At 48.0% G+C, this 23,406-nt stretch overlaps 1 protein-coding gene and 1 pseudogene across 2 annotated transcripts in view; both read right to left on the bottom strand.

Moving 5' to 3' along the window:
- DLG4 (discs large MAGUK scaffold protein 4) overlaps positions 1 to 20,993 on the bottom strand; it is a 393,288-nt gene extending 372,295 nt beyond the window's left edge. For both annotated transcript variants that reach the window (XM_077261457.1, XM_077261458.1), the window contains exons 1-3: positions 20,951 to 20,993; positions 15,528 to 15,644; positions 15,340 to 15,413 (exon numbers count right to left, since the gene is read on the bottom strand). In XM_077261457.1, the coding sequence (XP_077117572.1) occupies positions 15,340 to 15,413; positions 15,528 to 15,644; positions 20,951 to 20,993 (234 nt within the window). The remainder of the gene's footprint in view (positions 1 to 15,339; positions 15,414 to 15,527; positions 15,645 to 20,950) is intronic.
- Positions 1,262 to 15,049, bottom strand: LOC143773330 (uncharacterized; annotated as a pseudogene).
- Positions 20,994 to 23,406: the final 2,413 nt, after the last annotated feature.

Genomic DNA, 23,406 nt, shown 5'->3' with positions numbered 1-23,406 from the left:
AGGTAGACAGTGGTCAGGACCCTCCTCTATGACTATAGAGCAGACATGACACCAGTGATGGGTTATAGGAAGGAGGTAGACAGTGGTCAGGACCCTCCTCTATGACTACAGAGCAGACATGACACCAGTGATGGGTTATAGGAGGGAGGTAGACAGTGGTCAGGACCCTCCTCTATGACTACAGAGAAGACATGACACCAGTGATGGGTTATAGGAAGGAAGTAGACAGTGGTCAGGACCCTCCTGTAACGATCCCTTAGCCGCGGCCAGCAGTTTGTCACAAAATCCACAGGGATTCCTGACCACTGCCACCAATATGTCATGGATTGGGGTGACTTTAGACCAACAGACGGCTATCACATGTGCAGGGGGGCTTATCTTAGTTATCCCTCCACTGCTACAATGTGATAAAAAAACACACACCATGCTATTGACCTCTTAGTTTACAGCAGGGGCTTATTTTAGGTATCCCACTGCTCTTCAATATACCATGAACTGCAGGGATTTGTGTATATCCCGCTTACAGTTCCACTTAACACTTGCAGCTCTCTGGCACCCCCCTTACCGTCAGGTCAGATTAGGTACTGCACATAGGGTAATTAGTCGCCAGAAAGGCTGCCTGCTTTGTACTGGCTATTGGGCACGCTGCAGCGACGCGATAAACTACTCCCGCTCAGGCAGGAACAATAATTATCAGGCCGCAGTCGCTACAGTGACACCCAAAGGCCTGCACAGTACATGGTATTACTGCCACCAGCTTCGATTCAACGGGTCCGAAGCTAACCCAAAACAGTAGCGTAAATTCCCTTCAAGAAGACTTAGGGTACGTTTTTAGAGCATGGAGAGAGAACTGGCATGAAATAATATACCCCACAAAATGTAGGCAGTGCTTTATCAAAATATTTTACCAAGATGTTACAAATGAGACAATTGCAAATATGTACAAGGTAATTATGAAAATAAAAGGATTAAATGAAGAAAAGATAACACTCACATTTCTCAGATCATTGCATTGCAGGCAACCATACGTCCCAGCTCATTGGACTGGACGTACTCAGGGCTCTCAGGAAATCACAAGAAACCTGAGCTGGGGATCCTGCCACAAACTTAAAACCTGCAGCTAGTGACATCACAGAAAGGCTGGTTTATCCAGACCCTCCTCTCTCTACATTCTGACTAAGTATAAGCTAAATCTTTCTAAGACTTGTAATTCCGCTACTGAACATATCATAGTTGTGACAAATCCAGCATTCATCTCAAATTACCGTGGGCTTTCTAATGAGATCAAATATGTCCTATTATTTACAGAGCAATCCCTACTTCTTCACCCGATGGAGTTAGACGCCCGTGTTTAGAGTGATGCGTAGATCCACCGAGGGAGAATAAGAAGATATATCTACCATTTTCCTATCTTACATCGTCTGCCTAATATCTTACAAAAATGGAACAAAGGACTTCCATGATTCTTCTCTAACAGTTCCAGCTAGAGCAGTTGGGAGGGGGCGAGTAACTTTCTTCACAGCCTGGAATTTATGGCACAGCCATAAAACCCCCTTCTGCCTTAGATTCAGAAACTCACAGGGAAGCAAAGAGAACCAGAGAGAGGGGGGGTTTAGCCCCCGCATGCTAGCAAGAAAACTAACTTATGATATTTCATACCATATCGTGACACCTCCCCCTTTTGGCGTGCGCTACGGCGGCAGAACCTCTCGGTATGCCTCCATGCGCACCTCCGTGGGTTCACCCTGGCGGGAGAGTCCATCTGCATTCCCATGCTCTTTGCCCGCTTTGTGTTTAATGGTGAAGTCAAATTGCTGAAGGGCAAGGCTCCAGCATAGCAACCTGCCATTGGTTCCACACATGGTGCTTAGCCAGCGCAGAGGGTCGTGGTCGGTCACCACAGTGAAGGTGCGACCGTACAAGTCGGGCTGCAAGCGCTGCAGGGCCCAGACTATGGCCAGGCACTCCTTCTCAATGGTGGAGTAGGCCACTTCCCTCGGCAAAAGTTTCCGGCTCAGGTACAACACGGGGTGCTATTGGTCCTCCGAGTCAACCTGGCTGAGCACAGCACCGAGGCCAAACTCGCTGGCGTCGGTCTGTACCAAGAACGGTCGACTGCTGTTGACTGCTTTCAACACAGGGGCGTTGCACAGTGCTGTTTTCAACGCCTGGAAGGCCCCCTCACAGCCATCTGTCCAGTTGACGATGTGGGGTAGCTTCTTCCTGGTGAGGTCCGTCAAAGGTTTTGCCAGGCTACTATAGTGCTGCACAAAGCGCCTATAGTACCCTGCAGTGCCCAGGAAGGACATCACCTGTTTCTTGGTCCCAGGAGTGGGCCAGTTCATGATCGCGCCCACTTTCTCAGGCTCCGGTTTCAGGGTGCCTCCGCCTACCCGGTGCCCCAGGTAGTGGACTGTTGTGAACTCTGTTTTCGGGCTCCCTCTTGTGGTCACTGGTGGTATGGTGTGACTTTTGCTTTGGGCTCCCCCTGGTGGCTTTGTTTGTTATCCTGCTGGTCTCTGGCTATCAGCTGGTTCGTTATCCTCTGGGAGGTTCCTATATAGCTCTGTTTTACTTCCACTTGTTGCCGGCTGTCGATGTAATCAGTGCTACTCAGATTCCTTCTGACTACCTTGCTCCCAGTCCATCCAGGACAAGCTAAGTTTTGTTTGCTCATTTTTTGATCAGCAGTGTTTATCATGTTTTCTTGTCCAGCTTGCTAAAATGTGATCCCCTCGCTTGCTGGATGCTCTAGTGGGCTGAGTTTCTCCCCACACACCATTAGTTGGTGCGTGGGTTCTTGAAATCTCAGGATGGATATTTTGTAAGGGTTTTTTATTGATCGCATAGACCCCTGCTCTATTTTCTGCTTTCTAGTACTAGTGGGCCTCTTTTGCTGAATCTGATTTCATCCCTATGTATGTGCCTTCTTCTTACTTCACCGTTAATATTTGTTGGGGGCTTCTATATCTTTGGGGATTATTTCTCTGGAGGCAAGCGAGGTCTTTCTTTCTCTTTAGGGGTAGCTAGTTCCTCAGGCTGGCTCGAGACGTCTAGGAATTTTTTAGGCACGTTCACCGGCTACCTCTAGTTGTTTTGGATAGGTTCAGATTTGCGATCAGTCCAGTTACCATCTCCCTAGAGCTTGTCCTTAGTTTATTCACTTGCTGGTCTATTCGTGATCCTCAGCCACTAAGGATCATAACAGTACAGCCGGCCAGTAAAGTGTTAATTGCATGGCAGAAGCAGGAGAAAAGAAGCCTTGAGAAAACTTTTTTTGTTGTTGTTGTTGTTGTTGCCGTGTGTCTAGCTGCTGTGGCTAGCTTCTCTCCTCCTCTTAATCTTGGTGTGGCTCTGAGTTCAGCTGCTGACATGGATGTCCAGAGCTTGGCTTCCAGTCTGGATCATCTTGCTGCTAGGGTTCAAAGTATTCAGGATTTTGTTGTTCACAGTCCTATGTCAGAGCCTAGAATACCTATTCCGGAGTTGTTTTCTGGAGATAGATCTAGGTTCCTGAATTTTAGGAACAATTGTAAGTTGTTTCTTTCTTTGAAACCTCGTTCCTCTGGTGATGCCGTTCAGCAAGTTAAGATTATTATTTCCTTTTTGCGTGGTGACCCCCAAGATTGGGCCTTCGCATTGGCACCAGGGGATCCTGCATTGCTTAGTGTAGATGCGTTTTTTCTAGCCCTTGGATTGCTCTATGAGGAACCTAATCTTGAGAACCAGGCTGAAAAAACGTTATTGGCCCTCTCGCAGGGGCAAGATGAAGCAGAGGTGTACTGCCAGAAATTTCGGAAATGGTCGGTGCTTACTCAGTGGAATGAGTGTGCCCTGGCTGCAAATTTCAGAGAAGGTCTTTCTGAAGCCATTAGGAATGTCATGGTGGGGTTCCCTACGCCTGCAGGTCTGAATGAGTCAATGACTCTGGCCATTCAGATTGATCGGCGTTTGCGGGAGCGCAAACCTGTGCACCATTTGGCGGTGTCTTCTGAACAGACACCTGAATCCATGCAATGTGACAGAATTCTGACCAGAAGTGAACGGCAAAATTTTAGACGGCAAAATGGGTTGTGCTTTTACTGTGGTGACTCAGCTCATGTTATCTCAGCATGCTCTAAGCGCAAAAAAAAGATTGATAAATCTGTCACCATTAGTACTTTACAGCCTAAGTTAATTTTGTCTGTTACCCTGATTTGTTCCCTGTCATCTTACCCGGTTAATGCTTTTGTAGATTCAGATGCCGCCCTGAGTCTGATGGATTGGTCATTTGCCAGGCGCTGTGGTTTTGATTTGGAGCCTTTGGAATTCCCTATTCCACTAAGGGGTATTGATTCTACCCCATTGGCTACGAATAGACCTCAGTACTGGACACAAGTGACCATGTGCATGACTCCTGTTCATCAGGAGGTGATTCGCTTTCTTGTACTGCATAATTTGCATGATGTCGTCGTGTTGGGTCTACCATGTTTGCAGACTCATAATCCAGTCCTGGATTGGAAAGCTATGTCGGTGTCAAGTTGGGGTTGTCAGGGAATTCATGGTGACGCTCCTGTGGTGTCAATTGCTTCGTCCACTCCTTCTGAAGTCCCTACGTTTTTGTCAGACTACCAGGATGTATTTGAGGAGCCCAAACTCAATTCTCTACCTCCTCATAGGGACTGTGATTGTGCTATAAATTTGATTCCTGGTAGTAAGTTTCCTAAGGGACGACTTTTCAATTTATCTGTGCCGGAGCATGCTGCCATGCGGAGTTATATAAAGGAGTCTTTAGAGAAGGGACATATTCACCCGTCCTCATCCCCTCTTGGTGCAGGATTCTTTTTTGTGGCTAAAAAGGATGGTTCCCTGAGACCCTGTATTGATTATCGCCTTTTGAATAAAATCACGGTCAAATTTCAGTATCCTTTGCCATTGTTAACTGATTTGTTTGCTCGTATTAGGGGATCTAGTTGGTTCACCAAGATAGATCTTCGTGGTGCGTATAACCTTGTGCGTATAAAACAGGGTGATGAATGGAAAACTGCATTTAATACGCCTGAAGGCCATTTTGAGTACTTGGTGATGCCTTTTGGACTTTCTAATGCTCCTTCAGTCTTTCAGTCCTTTATGTGTTAAATATTAATTAATTGACTTATTCTTGGTCTTGATGCAGTATAGAGCACATTGCTTTTTGCTGACAGTACAAAGAGCTATTTATGTATATAGGAGCTCAGAGCATGAGTCCACTCCATATACAGGGCAACACGTGATCTGTAGAGAAGAGATATAAGTGTCTCTTAGGAGGGTGTGGGGGTCTTTTGTCACGTGGGACTGTCACCTCCCATCTTCACCTCATTCTCTCCATGGATGTCTGACGAGGAAGCAACAGCTGATAGCTGCAGCCATGATGACCTTCAAACTTCAGACACACAGACCGATGGTTTCCATTCAGGACTTGGGAAAGAGGGGTAACTAATGATGATCTCTACACATGGACAATCTGTTCGTAACTATTTTCATCTGTTTTACGTTTTTGCTGCAAAGTGATTTTTCTATGGACAATCAATAAATCACTATACTTTTTATGTGAATATGACGACATTTTTCTTTTAAGAATAACGCACCTGGTTAAGTCCTGATTTAAATGAATGTGCAGAATAAGCATATTTAACATTATGCATGACATCTTCCGTTAATATCTGGATAAGTTTATGATTGTGTATCTGGATGATATTCTGGTTTTTTTGGATGATTGGGAGTCTCATGTTAAGCAGGTCAGGATGGTCTTTCAGGTCCTACGTGACAATGCTTTATTTGTGAAGGGCTCAAAATGTCTTTTTGGAGTCCAGAAGATTTCTTTTTTGGGTTTCATTTTTTCTCCTTCTACTATTGAGATGGACCCAGTCAAGGTTCAGGCTATTCATGACTGGACGCAGCCTACATCTGTTAAGAGCCTTCAGAAGTTCTTGGGTTTTGCAAATTTTTACCGTCGCTTCATAGCTAATTTTTCTGGCGTTGTTAAGCCTTTGACGGATTTGACCAAGAAGGGTTCTGATGTGACTAATTGGTCTTCTGCGGCTGTGGAGGCCTTTCGGGAGCTGAAGCGTCGGTTTTCTTCGGCTCCGGTCTTGTGTCAGCCAGATGTCTCACTTCCCTTCCAGGTGGAGGTTGATGCTTCCGAGATTGGAGCGGGGGCTGTTTTGTCGCAGAGAAGCCCCGATGGCTCTGTGATGAAGCCATGTGCTTTCTTTTCAAGAAAGTTTTCGCCTGCCGAGCGGAATTATGATGTCGGTAATCGGGAGCTGTTGGCTATGAAGTGGGCATTTGAGGAGTGGCGACATTGGCTCGAGGGACCTAAACATCGTGTGGTGGTCTTGACTGACCACAAGAATTTGATTTATCTCGAGTCGGCCAAGCGGCTGAATCCAAGACAGGCTCGTTGGTCGTTGTTTTTCTCTCGTTTTGATTTCATGGTCTCATACCTGCCGGGTTCGAAGAATGTGAAGGCTGATGCTCTTTCTAGGAGTTTTGTGCCTGACTCTCCTGGAGATTCAGAGCCGGCTGGTATCCTTAGAGAAGGGGTGATTTTGTCTGCCATCTCCCCAGATTTGCGACGTGTGCTGCAAGAGTTTCAGGCGGATAGACCTGACCGCTGTCCACCGGAGAGACTGTTTGTCCTGGATAGATGGACCAACAGAGTCATCTCCGAGGTTCATTCTTCGGTGTTGGCGGGCCATCCTGGAATATTTGGTACCAGAGACTTGGTGGCCAGGTCTTTTTGGTGGCCTTGTCGCGGGATGTGCGTTCCTTTGTGCAGTCTTGTGGAATTTGTGCTCGGGCGAAGCCTTGCTGTTCTCGTGCCAGTGGTTTGCTGTTACCTTTGCCTGTCCCGAAGAGGCCTTGGACGCACATTTCCATGGATTTTATTTCAGATCTCCCTGTCTCTCAGAGAATGTCTGTCATCTGGGTGGTGTGTGATCGTTTTTCTAAGATGGTCCATTTGGTGCCCTTGCCTAAGTTGCCTTCCTCCTCCGAGTTGGTTCCACTGTTTTTTCAAAATGTGGTTCGTTTGCACGGGATTCCTGAGAACATTGTTTCTGACAGAGGATCCCAGTTTGTGTCTAGATTTTGGCGGACCTTTTGTGCTAAGTTGGGCATTGAATTGTCTTTTTCGTCGGCCTTCCATCCTCAGACGAATGGCCAAACTGAGCGAACTAATCAGACCTTGGAGACTTATTTAAGATGTTTTGTTTCTGCTGACCAGGACGACTGGGTTACTTTTTTACCGTTGGCCGAGTTTGCCCTTAATAATCGGGCTAGTTCTGCTACTTTGGTTTCTCCTTTTTTTTGTAATTCGGGGTTTCATCCTCATTTTTCCTCGGGTCAGGTGGAGCCTTCTGACTGTCCTGGAGTGGATGTTGTGGTGGATAGGTTGCATCAGATTTGGAATCATGTGGTGGACAATTTGAAGTTGTCACAAGAGAAGGCTCAGCTCTTTGCCAACCGCCGTTGCTGTGTGGGTCCCCGACTTCGCGTTGGGGACTTGGTGTGGTTGTCTTCTCGCTTCGTTCCTATGAAGGTCTCCTCTCCTAAGTTCAAGCCTCGGTTTATCGGTCCTTATAAGATTCTGGAAGTCCTTGGCCCTGTGTCATTCCGTCTGGACCTCCCGGCATCATTTGCTATTCATAATGTGTTCCATCGCTCGTTGTTGCGGAGTTATGTGGTACCTGTGGTTCCTCCGGTTGAGCCTCCTGCCCCGGTGCTGGTTGAGGGAAAATTGGAATACGTGGTGGAGAAGATCTTGGATTCTCGTATTTCTAGACGGAGGCTCCAGTATTTGGTCAAGTGGAAGGGCTATGGTCAGGAGGATAATTCTTGGGTTGTCGCCTCTGATGTTCATGCGGCCGATTTGGTTCGTGCCTTCCATGTGGCTCATCCTGATCGCCCTGGGGGTTTTGATGAGGGTTCGGTGACCCCTCCTTAAGGGGGGGGTACTGTTGTGAACTCTGTTTTCGGGCTCCCTCTTGTGGTCACTGGTGGTATGGTGTGACTTTTGCTTTGGGCTCCCCCTGGTGGCTTTGTTTGTTATCCTGCTGGTCTCTGGCTATCAGCTGGTTCGTTATCCTCTGGGAGGTTCCTATATAGCTCTGTTTTACTTCCACTTGTTGCCGGCTGTCGATGTAATCAGTGCTACTCAGATTCCTTCTGACTACCTTGCTCCCAGTCCATCCAGGACAAGCTAAGTTTTGTTTGCTCATTTTTTGATCAGCAGTGTTTATCATGTTTTCTTGTCCAGCTTGCTAAAATGTGATTCCCTCGCTTGCTGGATGCTCTAGTGGGCTGAGTTTCTCCCCACACACCATTAGTTGGTGTGTGGGTTCTTGAAATCTCAGGATGGATATTTTGTAAGGGTTTTCTATTGATCGCATAGACCCCTGCTCTACTTTCTGCTTTCTAGTACTAGTGGGCCTCTTTTGCTGAATCTGATTTCATCCCTGTGTATGTGCCTTCTTCTTACTTCACCGTTAATATTTGTTGGGGGCTTCTATATCTTTGGGGATTATTTCTCTGGAGGCAAGCGAGGTCTTTCTTTCTCTTTAGGGGTAGCTAGTTCCTCAGGCTGCCTCGAGACGTCTAGGAATTTTTTAGGCACGTTCACCGGCTACCTCTAGTTGTTTTGGATAGGTTCAGATTTGCGATCAGTCCAGTTACCATCTCCCTAGAGCTTGTCCTTAGTTTATTCACTTGCTGGTCTATTCGTGATCCTCAGCCACTAAGGATCATAACAGTGGACCTCCCTCATGCCCATCTGGCACTTTCCCAGCTTGATAGTCAGTCCTGCTCGGTGAATTCGCCTGAGCACCACCTCGAGATGCTGCAGGTGTTCATCCCAGGAGGGACTGAAGATGGCAATGTCATCTAAGTACGCCACGGCGTATTTCTCTAGTCCCTGAAGCAGGAGATAGACCATCCGCTGGAAAGTGACAGGGGCATTCTTCATGCCGAAGGGCATGACCGTGGACTCGTACAGTCCAAAGGGGGTGATAAAGGCGGACTTCTCCTGCACCTCGGGGCTCAGGGGAATCTGCCAGTATCCGCGACTCAGATCCATTATTGTCAGGTATTTTGCGCCAGCTAACTTCTCAAGCAGCTCCTCGATGCGCGGCATTGGGTGTGCGTCAGAGGCTGTAATGGCGTTGAGCCCCCTGTAGTCTACGCAGAACCGGGTGGTCCGGTCCTTCTTGGGCACGAGAACTACAGGTGAGGCCCACGCGCTCTTTGACCATCGAATCACCCCCAGCTGTAACATCTCATCGATCTCCTGGCGCATAATCTGCTGCACCTGGTCAGAGATTCGATAGGGTGTTCGCCGTAGTGGGGCGTGATTCCCGGTGTCCACCTCGTGGACTGCTAACTCAGTCCTTCCAGGCAGGTTCGAGAACACGACCCGGAAGGGTTCCAGTGTGGTTTGCAACTGCAACCGCTGTGGTTCATCTAGCGAGGCGCTTACCTCCACGTCCTCAATGGACCCATTGGCCTTGGCTTGGGCCAGCATGTCCAGGAGGGTGTCTTCCTCCCCGTCTTCGGGCAAGCTGCAGACCGGTAGGACGAAAGGTTCACGTTCGTGATGAGCCTTCATCATGTTGACGTGAAAGGCCTTTCGCCTACCCCGAGCGTGGTCAAGCGTGACCACGTAGGTGACCGGGTTGAGCTGTTGGTGGACGACGTACGGGCCCTCCCAGGCTGCCTGAAGCTTATCCGTTGGTACGGGGACCAGCACCCACACCTTTTGACCCACGTGGTAGGTCCGCTCCCGGGCGTTCTGGTCATACCAGTGCTTCTGATCAGCCTGAACCTGCGTCATGTTGTCATGCACCAACTGCGTCAAGGTCTGCATCTTGTCACGGAAGCGCATGACATACTCCACTATGAACACTTCAGAAGGGTTCGGCTCATCTTCCCAGGATTCTCTTACCAACCCAAGGGGTCCCCAGACTCGCCTGCCATACAGGAGCTCGAAGGGAGAGAACCCCGTCGAGGCCTGCGGAACCTCTCGGTAAGCGAACAGCAGGTGTGGGAGATACCGCTCCCAGTCGCGTCCTTGTGTCTCAACCAGCATGCGTAGCATCTGTTTGAGGGTACCATTGAAGCGTTCACACAAGCCATTGGTCTGTGGGTGATACGCACTCGATACCAGGTGCTTCACCTGCATTTTCTTACAGAGAGCCTCCATTAGGTGAGATATAAACTGGGTCCCTTGATCAGTGAGCATCTCCCTGGGAAATCCTACCCGTGCAAAGATGGCCAACAGGGCATCCGCCACCTTATCTGCCCTAGTTGAAGACAGAGCTACTGTGTTATGGACCTGGTGGTTAGGAGCACCAGGAATGACCTGATGAGTAAACTGGTAATCGGAACAAGCTCTGGGAAAGTGGGAACTCTGCTGACCGCAAACCCTACTCCTATCACACACACTAGAAATAGCCGTGGAGCGTACCTAACTCTCCCTAGACGCCTCTTCACAGCCTAAGAGCTAACTACCCCTAAAGATCGAAATAGAAGCCTAACCTTGCCTCAGAGAAATTCCCCAAAGGTAAAGGCAGCCCCCCACATATATTAACTGTGAGTTAAGAGGAAAGTCACAAACACAGGAATGAAACAGGTTTTAGCAAAGGAGGCCAGACTACACTAAATAGTCAGAGGAAAGAAAAGGAAACTATGCGGTCAGCAAAAAAAAATACAAAAAAACACGCAGAGTATGCAAAAAGACCCCCACACCGACTCACGGTGTGGAGGTGCAACACTGCACCCCCAGAGCTTCCAGCTAGCAAGGAAATATCATGATAGCAAGCTGGACTAGAATTTAGCAGTACTAAGAAATATATTCAGGCAGCAGTAACAACAAATGAACTAGCAGGGACTTAGCTTCTGCTGGAGTAGACAGGTCCTCAGAGAAGTCCAAGAGAGATCTTAACCAATACTGAAACATTGACAGCTGGCATGAAGTAATGATCTGAGTAGAGTTAAATAGGGAAACAAGCATAACAATAAACGAGGGCAGCTGACAAAGCAAACCTCAGAGACCAGCAGTTCCGCTCAAAGCCACCAGAGGGAGTCCAAGAGCAGAACTAACCAAAGTACCATTCATGACCACAGGAGGGAGTCCGAGAAATGGAATTCACAACACTACTGCCTCTGGGTACCGGGTAGCGTAGTCTACCACAGTAAGAATAAATCGCTTTCCAGAGCTGCTGGGGGCGGCCAGTGGGCCCACAATGTCCACCGCGATCCTCTGGAAAGGCTCCTCTATCACTGGCAAAGGGATCAGGGGAGCCTTAAGAGCAGGCCCCGCCTTCCCCACTCTTTGACAGGTGACACAGGAGCGGCAGTAGTTTGACACATCTGTCCCCATCTTAGGCCAATAGAAGTGTTGAGACAGCCGGGCCTTAGTTTTGCTGATCCCCAAGTGTCCAGCTAGCGGGATCTCATGGGCAATCCGTAACAACTCACCCCGGAATTGCTGCGGGACGACCAGCTGTCTTTCCCTCAACCACTCCTTTTGTGATTCTCCGGGTACTGTCTCCCGGTACAACCTTCCTCCTTCCCAGAACACCTTCTCCTTATCAGTCTCGGAGAAGCGCGTCCCGGCGAGTTGTCTCAAACTCTCTAGGCTCGCATCTGGGTGCAGAGCGGCCTGAAACTCCTGGCTAGGGGAAGCCAGAAGCGACGTCAGGGTCCCTTCCCCACGGGAGCCCTCTGGGACCTGCTCTGGGTCCACCTCTGGTTCAGTCATACTAATGACTGAGGAGGGTCCGGGAGGCAGACAGTTATCTGCGTTCCGGGCACTCTGACTGCGGGTGACAGCAGCTACGTAGGCTGTCTCCCCGGGGATTTCTACAGACCCATCAGCCGACGCTGCTATGGGCTCTACCTCCCCATCCACCCCCATTACCTCAGGAGCATTGCTACTTATGGGCCAGTTACCTTCCTCGGTGGCACTGGTCAATTGCATTGCATCACCTTCCTCACGGTTCCCATGTATCTCCCCATTTTCTGTAGCCCCGACACTTGCCCCTGCTAGGGGTTCCTCAGCCGTCTCACTCCGCAGAGCGACGTGGCTGAGCACTCTTGTGCCTATGGACACATCAACTTTCACAGAAAAATCATTATCAGGTTCGGCTGGCACAGGTACAACATTTTCACCATCAATCCTAGGGAAAAAATGGTTAACAGATGCATCATTACAAGATAAAGCATGGTCAGGTAACACATGCGATTTCCCATCATCATCATCATCATTGTCAGGGTTAACGTTACCCTCATTAGTAGATTGGGGTGGGGGGTCATCGACGAAGTATGCCACCAACCTCCCCAAATCAGTCCCCAACAAAACATCAGTGGGCAAATTATCAGACAGCCCCACTTCCTTCACCCCGCTCCCAGCACCCCAATTAATATAAACCCTGGCCATTGGCAAGGGACAGCTGATGCCCGCAATCCCAGTGACAGTTAGGGTTTTCCCCGGAATGATTTCTTCAGGGGCTGCCAGTTCGGGTCGGATGAGGGTTCGTTCAGCCCGTGTCCTTGAGGCCTGTAGCAACACGACCTCCCACAGTGACGTGCTGTACGTTGTCACACACCCTCCCAACCACACCACCCACCAAAAGAACTGCTGCATTAGGCCCTGGGGCCTTGGCTGGGAGGTTCTTCTGCTTGACTGGACACTGGGGACTGATATGACCAGGCTGCCTGCAGTGGTAACACTGGCGAAGTTCGGTGGTAGGTCCGGTGCTGTTGGCCACGGGGACAGGACCTCTGGTGTGTTGGCTGGCAGGGGTACTGGCATTGGTTGCAGGCTTACCCCCTCTCCAGCTGGTGGTGACTGGCTTCCGCACTTCCGATCTACGGTTGGCCTCATAGGCATCGGCAATCTGCGCTGCTTTCGTCACGTCTTTGGGTTCTCTGTCCATCACGAACTGTCACACCTCAGCTGGGCAAAGATGGAAGAACTGGTCTTTGATCATCAGGTCTCGCAGCTGTGCAAAGGTGGTCACTGACAGTCCTTGGGTCCACTGGTCAAAGTGGGTCCCCAGTCCATGCACCACATCACTGTAACTGTCGTGTGGGCCACGTTGGAGGGTCCGGAACTTTTTACGGTACACCTCGGGTGTAAGCTGGTACTTGGCTATGAGGGCCTGCTTGATAGCCTCATAGTCACCATCTTGTTCTTGAGGGAGTGCAGCAAACGCCTCCAGAGCTTTGCCTCTCAGCCCTGGTGTCAGGTATCGTGCCCATTCATCTGTAGGCAGTCGATACTGTCTGCAGGCTTTTTCAAAAGCCCGCAGAAAAGTGTCCAAGTCCCTGTCCTTTTCCATAACAGGGAAGTGATCGGGCCGGGGCTTCGGTATCTGAGCGCTGCTGGGCTCACGGCTGGACTGGGACAACCCCTGCATTTGCAGTTGGGCCATCTGCAGCTGGTACTCCCGCTCCGCTTGGGCCTCTCGCTCGGCTCGCTCCTGGTATTGCTGGATCAGCTGCCGACGTCCATCACGGTCATCCGCGGGGAGTAGCTCCAAGACCGCCAGCAGGTGGGGGTCCAATCCGCCCTGGTTGCTAATCGGGCCGGCATTCAGTGGTTGGACCTCTGCTGCAGCACCATGTTCGCTGGTGCTGGCTTCTGCGGCTTCTGGGCTCTGAGAGTGGTCTAGAGCGGCTTCCCATTGCACTAGTTCAGCGACCATTTGAGTCTTGGTCTTGCTCTGGGGGTTCAGGCCATGGTACGTGCATATCCCAGCATATCCCCTTCTTCTGCTGGGTGTACCAGGCTTCTCCTTTCGCAGCCATGGTTCCCAAATAAAAGATAGGATAGAAAAACGAAGAGAAAGGGAGGGGATAATTACCAGTACACAATTGTCTCACAACTAATAAACACTGAGTTCTTTCTCCAAACTTATTTGCGCAGAGTCCTCGCAAGAACTTTCTGCAAGTTTTTAGTGAGAGGAATGATTGCTCAAACCAAATCACTAATGCTCTAATATCCCACCGCCTTGCCACCAATTGTCACGATCCCTTAGCCGCAGCCAGCAGTTTGTCACAAAATCCACAGGGATTCCTGACCACTGCCACCAATATGTCACGGATTGGGGTGACTTTAGACCAACAGACGGCTATCACATGTGCAGGGGGGCTTATCTTAGTTATCCCTCCACTGCTACAATGTGATAAAAAAAAACACACACCAGGCTATTGACCTCTTAGTTTACAGCAGGGGCTTATTTTAGGTATCCCACTGCTCTTCAATATACCATGAACTGCAGGGATTTGTGTATATCCCGCTTACAGTTCCACTTAACACTTGCAGCTCTCTGGCGCCCCCCTTACCATCAGGTCAGATTAGGTACTGCACCTAGGGTAATTAGTCGCCAGAAAGGCTGCCTGCTTTGTACTGGCTATTGGGCACGCTGCAGCGACGCGATAAACTACTCCCGCTCAGGCAGGAACAATAATTATCAAGCCGCAGTCGCTACAGTGACACCCAAAGGCCTGCACAGTACACGGTATTACTACCACCAGCTTCGATTCAACGGGTCCGAAGCTAACCCAAAACAGTAGCGTAAATTCCCTTCAAGAAGACTTAGGGTACGTTTTTAGAGAATGGAGAGAGAACTGGCATGAAATAATATACCCCACAAAATGTAGGCAGTGCTTTATCAAAATATTTTACCAAGATGTTACAAATGAGACAATTGCAAATATGTACAAGGTAATTATGAAAATAAAAGGATTAAATGAAGAAAAGATAACACTCACATTTCTCAGATCATTGCATTGCAGGCAACCATACGTCCCAGCTCATTGGACGTGCTCAGGGCTCTCAGGAAATCACAAGAAACCTGAGCTGGGGATCCTGCCACAAACTTAAAACCTGCAGCTAGTGACATCACAGAAAGGCTGGCTTATCCAGACCCTCCTCTCTCTACATTCTGACTAAGTATAAGCTAAATCTTTCTAAGACTTGTAATTCCGCTACTGAACATATCATAGTTGTGACAAATCCAGCATTCATCTCAGATTACCGTGGGCTTTCTAATGAGATCAAATATGTCCTATTATTTACAGAGCAATCCCTACTTCTTCACCCGATGGAGTTAGACGCCCGTGTTTAGAGTGATGCGTAGATCCACCGAGGGAGAATAAGAAGATATATCTACCATTTTCCTATCTTACATGACACACATGTATGACACCACATAAGCCGCGGTGATGCACCTGTCACATTATATGGTCGCCTCATATAATAAACCCACGTTCCCCAGCGCCAGTCGGTGTCCTCTGACACCTCTCAGTAATACTTACTCTATCAGTGACACTTCTGGTCAAATGCCTTGGTAGATTGTGGGAAAGCATCAGCTCATAGTATTCCTGAATATCTGCATGAAAGTAGAAAGGCAGGATATTAAAGTCGTCCTTGCGTAGTCCATATTCAGTGATGCCCCCAAACATTTCCATCACCCCTCCTGGTACCCCGTGGTCATGCTCCTTACCCAGCAGAGCTTGGAATAAGTTACTCTGGAAAATACGGATGAGATTCTCGGCTTTAACCTTTAGAGCATCATCGAGGGCCAAGGTGTGCTCCATCAAGTCCAGCACAGTCTGAGTATCTGTAAGAAAGAGAAGCCGCCATGTATGAGACGGCACGTGATGAGGCCACCATGTGCCCACGCTCTGCCCATCCCAACAGTCCACGAAGGCCCTTGGTGCAGCCACAGAGGGTCCACTGGAGGCATTGAGGGGGGCGGCAGTGGGAGAGGACAACCCTGACCCCCAGTATAATGAATCGTGTAATCACTGCGGACATCGGCCGCTGTCATTTATAATAAGATACGGAGTCTCAGGGAGACCTATGTGACGCCCAGAGACCTGAACAGCTCATTTACATAACAAAACCGTGGATTACTCTGGAAAAAGATATAGGATGACAGATGTCAAAGTGTCATGTTATTCAGATTCGTATGACCACTCCCCCTGTGTAATATCACACGTATAATAAACACTCCCCCTGTGTAATATCACATGTATTATAAACACTCCCCCTGTGTAATATCACATGTGTAATACTGACACCCACTCGTATAATATCACACGCGTAATACAGACATTCCCCCCATGTAATATCATAGTGTAATACAGACACCCCCCCCCGTGTAACATCACATGTAATACAGACACTTCACCGTGTAATATCACACCTGTAAGGGCAGAGACAGACTGCCGCATTTCTCGTGGGAGAATCGCATAGTAAACCTCGTACTGGCCGGCACCTCTCCTGACCGGAGCTTGACAGCTGCACAGTAATCCATCCCGCTGTTATGCTCAGTATATGCAGATGAAGAGGGGGCTGACAGCACTCACTTATCAGGGCGCCCGTTCCATGTCCAGGGAACCTTCCTGGATATCCACGAACAGTTAAAAAAGATGAACAGCGCTCCAGCCAGGTGTATGAATATCAAAAAAAGGTATTTATTGAGCCATAAAAAGCAACGTTTCGACCACCATTGCTTGAAAAAGACAAAATGGTGGTCGAAACGTTGCTTTTTATGGCTCAATAAATACCTTTTTTTGATATTCATACACCTGGCTGGAGCGCTGTTCATCTTTTTTAGCTGTCATGCTCAGGTCAGGAGAGGTGACGGCCAGTCCGTGCAGTGCGATGCGATTATCGCAGGAGAAATACGGCAGTGAGTCTCCGCCCTTATACAGACACTGCCCCGTGTAATATCACACAACTTGTGGCATTTTCCTGAAGAAGGGGTCATATGCACTCCGAAACACGTACAATAAGCCACTGTTCAATTGTACATTTTGTCTGTTTCTGGATGAGCTGGCAGCGCAGATCATATCCCACAAATCCTCCTATTCAGCGATTTAGCTACGGTCGCACGTCGACCGGTGGATCTGCGGCAGCCGGCACTATATGCCAGTTACATTTCTGGCGAATATTCCTTTAAATCTTGAGATAAGACACTATCTGTGCTTTTTCTTTCCTACGAGGTATATTACACGTGTAATACAAACACTCCCCCGTGTAATATCACACGTGTAATACAGACACTCCTCCATATAATATCACACGTATAATATAGACACTCCTCCATGTAATAACACACGTGTAATATGATACGTATAATACATATACTCCCCTGTGTAATATCACACGTGAAATACAGACACTCCCTGTCACGATAATGTAAAAATGTCATATTGTGAGTTTGGTTTCAGAAGGTACATTGCTTTCCAGAGACACGCTGTGGGCCATTCCGACCCCCCTCTTCTCTCTTTACCTGCTGCGTGCGTGTGTGTGTGTGTGTGTGTGTGTGTGTGTGTGTGTGTGTGTGTGTGTGTGTGTGTGAATCCAAAACCCCACCCTGGAGAATTTTTATGGTTCTATGCTGCATGCAGAGCAGTCTCCCTAAAACTACTCATCTCCCCTCCCACATGGTACAAGTTGAAACTGGTGTAGCCACCATGAGATTCTTTGTTCCATTAAAGTGACATATTCTGGCACAGATCCAGGCTAGAGATATAAGAATTTTATATTCCAGATGTCCATCGATAGATCACTCACTGAAACCGCTAAACGCAATGAGTGCAAAGCGTGGATTTCTCCTTAAGCGGTTAATGTAAGTACGCCGTGCTTACACTTAAAAGAATCGCCCCGACGTGGTGCACCTCAGGAACCTGGTGTATTTCATATACGAGGTTCATGCAGTGAGATTTGCATAAAAAATAGTTTTCATATCCTAAGTAAAGGGGTGGTGTCAGCCTCTAAGTGATATCACCACAGGGGGAGTGACTGAGTTTTGGGCTAGGAATAACTAAGTGAGACAGCATTTTTGCAGTGTCTTTTGTCCCGGGGTCCAGCTGCTATACAGAGGGGTGCCATGCATCTGGATATATGCTCACCCTTCCCCCCCAGCACACGGCCAGTCAAGATGATGCAATGACATAATGACCTGTAAGTGTTCTTTTCAATTTTAATCCCATTTTATTTGTAATCTGTATTGTACATATCATATTGTCTCCTTTATAATTTCTTTTTATACCTTGTAAACACTGCCTACCTTTTTTGGGAGTAAAAAATACAATTTATTAGCTTGTCTCTCCTTGCTCTAAACGAACTGTCGCGTCCTCTGAAGTGAATTACACTATTGATTTGGGTTGGCTATGGACCCATTAATCCTTGGAAAAATCGGAGCTGGTGGCAGCATACTTTGTTCTGTGCGTTTGGAAGGCTTTGTAGTGACAGCAGCATTGATAATTATTGTTCCCACCTGAGTGGGAGTAGTTATATCACCCTCGCTGCAGTGTGCCCAATAGCCAGTACAAAGTAAGGCAGCCTTTCTGGCAACTAATTATCCTATGTGCAGTACCCTGACTGACCTGAGGGTAAGGGGGGCGCCAGAGAGCTGCAAGTTCCAAACAGGAACTGGGAAGTGGGATATAAATAAATCCCCTTCAGAAGGAACCAGGGGCAACCAAACAACCCCGGTTCATGACAAATTGGTGTGAGTGGTGGGGATGATAAAGTTCTCCTCCCCAGGATTGTTTCCAATCAATTATGAGAGAACTGCTCACCTGGTGGTACACAGTAGAAGCGTGTAGTTGTCAGCTGCTGCAGATCCACAGGTCGGCACTGCGACCTCTTAGAACCGCTATAATAGATGAATGTGGATAAAATCCGCGCTGCTGCGACAAATGATAGATCCAGAAAGATATCTTTCTGTGGAAACCTCCTGAAGAAGGAGCCATGAGCTTCGAAACGCATTGAATAAACCACCCGAACATCTTATAACTATATCTGGATCCATCATTTGTCGCAGCAGCGCGGAGTTTATCCACATTCATCTATTATAACGGTAATATCACACCTGTAGTATAGATACTCTCGAGTGTAATATCACACATGTAATTCAGACACTCCCCCCGTGTAACTTCACATGTGTAATATAGACATTTCCTTGTGTAATACCACAAGTGTAATACAGACACTTCCCCCATGTAATATCACACGTGTAACACAGTCACTCTCACCATGTAAGATCACACGTGCAATACATAACATAGACACTCCCCGTGTAATATCACAAGTGTAATACAGACACTTCCCCCATGTAATATCACACGTGTAATACAGTCACTCTCACCATGTAAGATCACACGTGCAATACATAACATAGACACTCCCCGTGTAATATCACACGTGTAATACAGACACTCCCCGCATGTAATATCACACGTGTAATACAGCCACTCTCACCATGTAAGATCACACGTGCAATACATAACATAGACACTCCCCGTGTAATACCACAAGTGTAATACAGACACTTCCCCCATGTAATATCACACGTGTAATACAGCCACTCTCACCATGTAAGATCACACGTGCAATACATAACATAGACACTCCCCGTGTAATATCACAAGTGTAATACAGACACTTCCCCCATGTAATATCACACGTGTAATACAGTCACTCTCACCATGTAAGATCACATGTGCAATACATAACATAGACACTCCCCGTGTAATACCACAAGTGTAATACAGACACTTCCCCCATGTAATATCACACGTGTAATACAGTCACTCTCACCATGTAAGATCACACGTGCAATACATAACATAGACACTCCCCGTGTAATATCACACGTGTAATACAGACACTCCCCACATGTAATATCACACGTGTAATACAGACACTTCCCCCATGTAATATCACACGTGTAATACAGTCACTCTCACCATGTAAGATCACACGTGCAATACATAACATAGACACTCCCCGTGTAATATCACACGTGTAATACAGACACTCCCCGCATGTAATATCACACGTGTAATACAGACACTTCCCCCATGTAATATCACACATGTAATACAGTCACTCTCACCATGTAAGATCACACGTGCAATACATAACATAGACACTCCCCGTGTAATACCACACGTGTAATACAGACACTTCCCCCATGTAATATCACACGTGTAATACAGTCACTCTCACCATGTAAGATCACACGTGTAATACAGACATTCCCCCCATGTAATATCACACGTGCAATACATAACATAGACACTCCCCGTGTAATACAGACACTTCCCCCATGTAATATCACACGTGTAATACAGTCACTCTCACCATGTAAGATCACACGTGCAATACATAACATAGACACTGCCCGTGTAATATCACACGTGTAATACAGACACTCCCCGCATGTAATATCACACGTGTAATACAGCCACTCTCACCATGTAATATCAAACGTGTAATACATAACATAGACACTCCCCGTGTAATATCACACGTGTAATACAGCCACTCTCACCATGTAAGATCACACGTGCAATACATAACATAGACACTCCCCGTGTAATATCACACGTGTAATACAGCCACTCTCACCATGTAAGATCACACGTGCAATACATAACATAGACACTCCCCGTGTAATATCACACGTGTAATACAGCCACTCTCACCATGTAATATCACACGTGTAATACATAACATAGACACTCCCCGTGTAATATCACACGTGTAATACAGCCACTCTCACCATGTAAGATCACACGTGCAATACATAACATAGACACTCCCCGTGTAATACCACAAGTGTAATACAGACACTCCCCGCATGTAATACAGACACCTGTAGCACTATACACATATCAGCATTACAGTGTTAGGCACGGATAACAAAGTATCAGATGCGTATAATATCCCACATCTAACTCGTCAGTTTATGACTGAGCACTACTGTGACTCTTATCTATGTAATAACATCATATAACACTCCACAGAAGAGCAGAAGCCCCCGCTGCCCCAAATCCTACGGTAGAAAGGACAGGGCCGAGCTCCCCGGGGGGCTATGGACGGAGGTAGAAGAAGGAGCCCAGGTACCTTGTTTTTTGGCAGGCATCTCGCAGCTCCGAGGACACTTCATAATCTCTTAATCTCCCTGCAACATCTGGTGTATAATCAGGTTTAGAGGGGATTGTAGGCCCCATGGGATTGTGGGTATTGTGGTCCTGTGATGTGACCTGGCGACAGTAGGGCCACGGTGAGTAGGTACTGAGAGGTTAATTTTAAGGGTGAAGTGTACTAGGCACTAACATGTTAGGGAAACTAGCGCAGCACACATGGTGTACAGGTCGGGTCCTGGGCCGCTCACCAATCAGGCATCCTGTCCCTCCAGGGGTCTGCCTGGCAGGGCAACAGTATTTATGTATTTTACTCATTTATATAGTGAGCTTCACACACATTATCATCGCTGTCCCCGATGGGGCTCATAATCTAGATTCCCTATCAGTATGTCTTTGGAATGTGGGAGGAAACTGGAGGACCCGGAGGAAACCCACGCAAACACAGGGAGAACATACAAACTCCTTGCAGATGTTGTCCTTGGTGGGATTTGAACCCAAGACCCCAGTGCTGCAAGGCTGCTGTGCTAACCACTGAGCCACCGTGCTGCCTTAGCCGGCAATATGGCCCTACACTGCCACAAATACCTCATCATGTCCTACTGAGGCCTCTGAGAGGAAGCTGACTAATGGCACCCGGTACCCCATAATCGCACCCCGTACCATTCCAGCCCGTAACATCACAGTCCAAAACATATTGCCAGTACACCCTATAACAAAAAACACCCATAACACCATACCATCAAAGCACGTAATATCGTAACAACACAGCCCGTAACATATCACCAGTATACCCCATAAATCAATGCCTGTGCTATCACAGAACGAAACAAAAAAGACGTCACATCATAGCATAAAACAAAACACCCAGTAACATTGGAGCATGTAACAATGCTCAATGTGTAAATAACGGAATCGGTAGCTGGAAACCTTAATTCACACACCCGTTCCATGCGTTTATTAAACGTCCCTTCAGGCTTTTTCGCCGCCCAGAAAAAACGTTGCAGTGCACGTTTTTTGTGTCCGGCAAAAAAGCCTGAAGGGACGGATCCGGCACAAAACGGAAGAAATGCATGTCCTTCAGGCACAATCTGGCGCTAATACAACTCTATGGGAAAAAAAAGGATCCGGAGTAAAAAAAAACCCGGATCCGTTTTTTTCAAAAATTGCCGGATTGTGCCTGAAACAAAAAACCTGATGTGTGAAAGTAGCCTAAGGCGTTGGGGAATACTCGCTTAGCACGGGAGTCAAGCACTCAAGCACGGTTTTCTCACATAAATCAGTCCACACGGTTTATTTAAACTTCATAAACCACATAACATAAAGTTCATTTCATTACATTCACGAACATGTTATGATCCCCAGTCTGTTCATGTAGCAGATAAACTTCTCTGCCGTACATTACAACCCCCCTTGTCCAGGGTTACCTTCCAGGAGCTCCGCTCCTCATTCTGACTCCGTGTCAGTCCTCGCTTCGCCAACACAGAAGCCGTCACAGACCGTCCAGGTCCACGGTCTCTCCAGGTGCTTCCAGGAAGACTCCCCTCACAGGAGCTTCCAACTACAGACCGTCCAGGACCACTGTCTCTCCAGTACAGACCATTCAGGTCCAAACACTCACCCCCTGTGACCCAACCCTGGTCACATTATGTATCTTGTAACCACACCCACAGGTGAGGTATGGATCACATGGGCTGGTCACGTGATCCTGACATCACTGCAGGTCCTCAAACACCCGCACTTCCTGCAGGAAAAAGGGGTACAGTGAGCACCCTCACCCAGTGGTGAGGGATGTGGGTAGCTAGACCCTCCCATCTCTCATAGCTCCCCACAACCCGGACTCAGGTGCACTAAACGACATCTTAGTGCTCATGTGCACCAAAGACAAAAGTACTCCGGGTTGCATTGCAGGGAGCAGCTCCCCATATCAAGGGATCTTACAGCGCAGAAGACCTCCTCCTCTGCGACACATACCGGCCATTCACCACAATGCCGGACACTGGCTCACTATCCCCATTACGTCTCCTTGCGTGTCCTGGGTAGCACATACAGCGCCCCCTAGCTGTAACAGGGGTCACTGCATCACATATCCCCCCTCTGTGCAATCCTGTGGGGTTGAACATTTGTCACACACCAAGGGGCCTCGAGACCGGGTACCCAAGTCACCTTGCCCTACCTGTCGAGAGGGCCCTCTTAGTCGGGTTTGGGCATCATGGTCAACCCGGCGTCGCAATTCCCTTGCACCCATACCACCTGTCTGGTCTGACTCTTTGTCAACACATCCGTTGCAGGGTCTCCCACTTATGTCACTCAACCCTGAGCTAACTGAGGCGACACTACTTCTAGCAATTTCATCAGGCCTCTTTCTGTAATCTCTCTGCTGGCCATTTCTCATATGGTCTTTATTGCTCAGAGAGCAGTTCTTCCATATGTCTC

This window comes from Ranitomeya variabilis, chromosome 5, assembly GCF_051348905.1.
Source record: "Ranitomeya variabilis isolate aRanVar5 chromosome 5, aRanVar5.hap1, whole genome shotgun sequence".
NCBI lineage: Eukaryota > Metazoa > Chordata > Amphibia > Anura > Dendrobatidae > Ranitomeya > Ranitomeya variabilis.
This window is presented reverse-complemented; position numbering and strand designations above follow the sequence as displayed.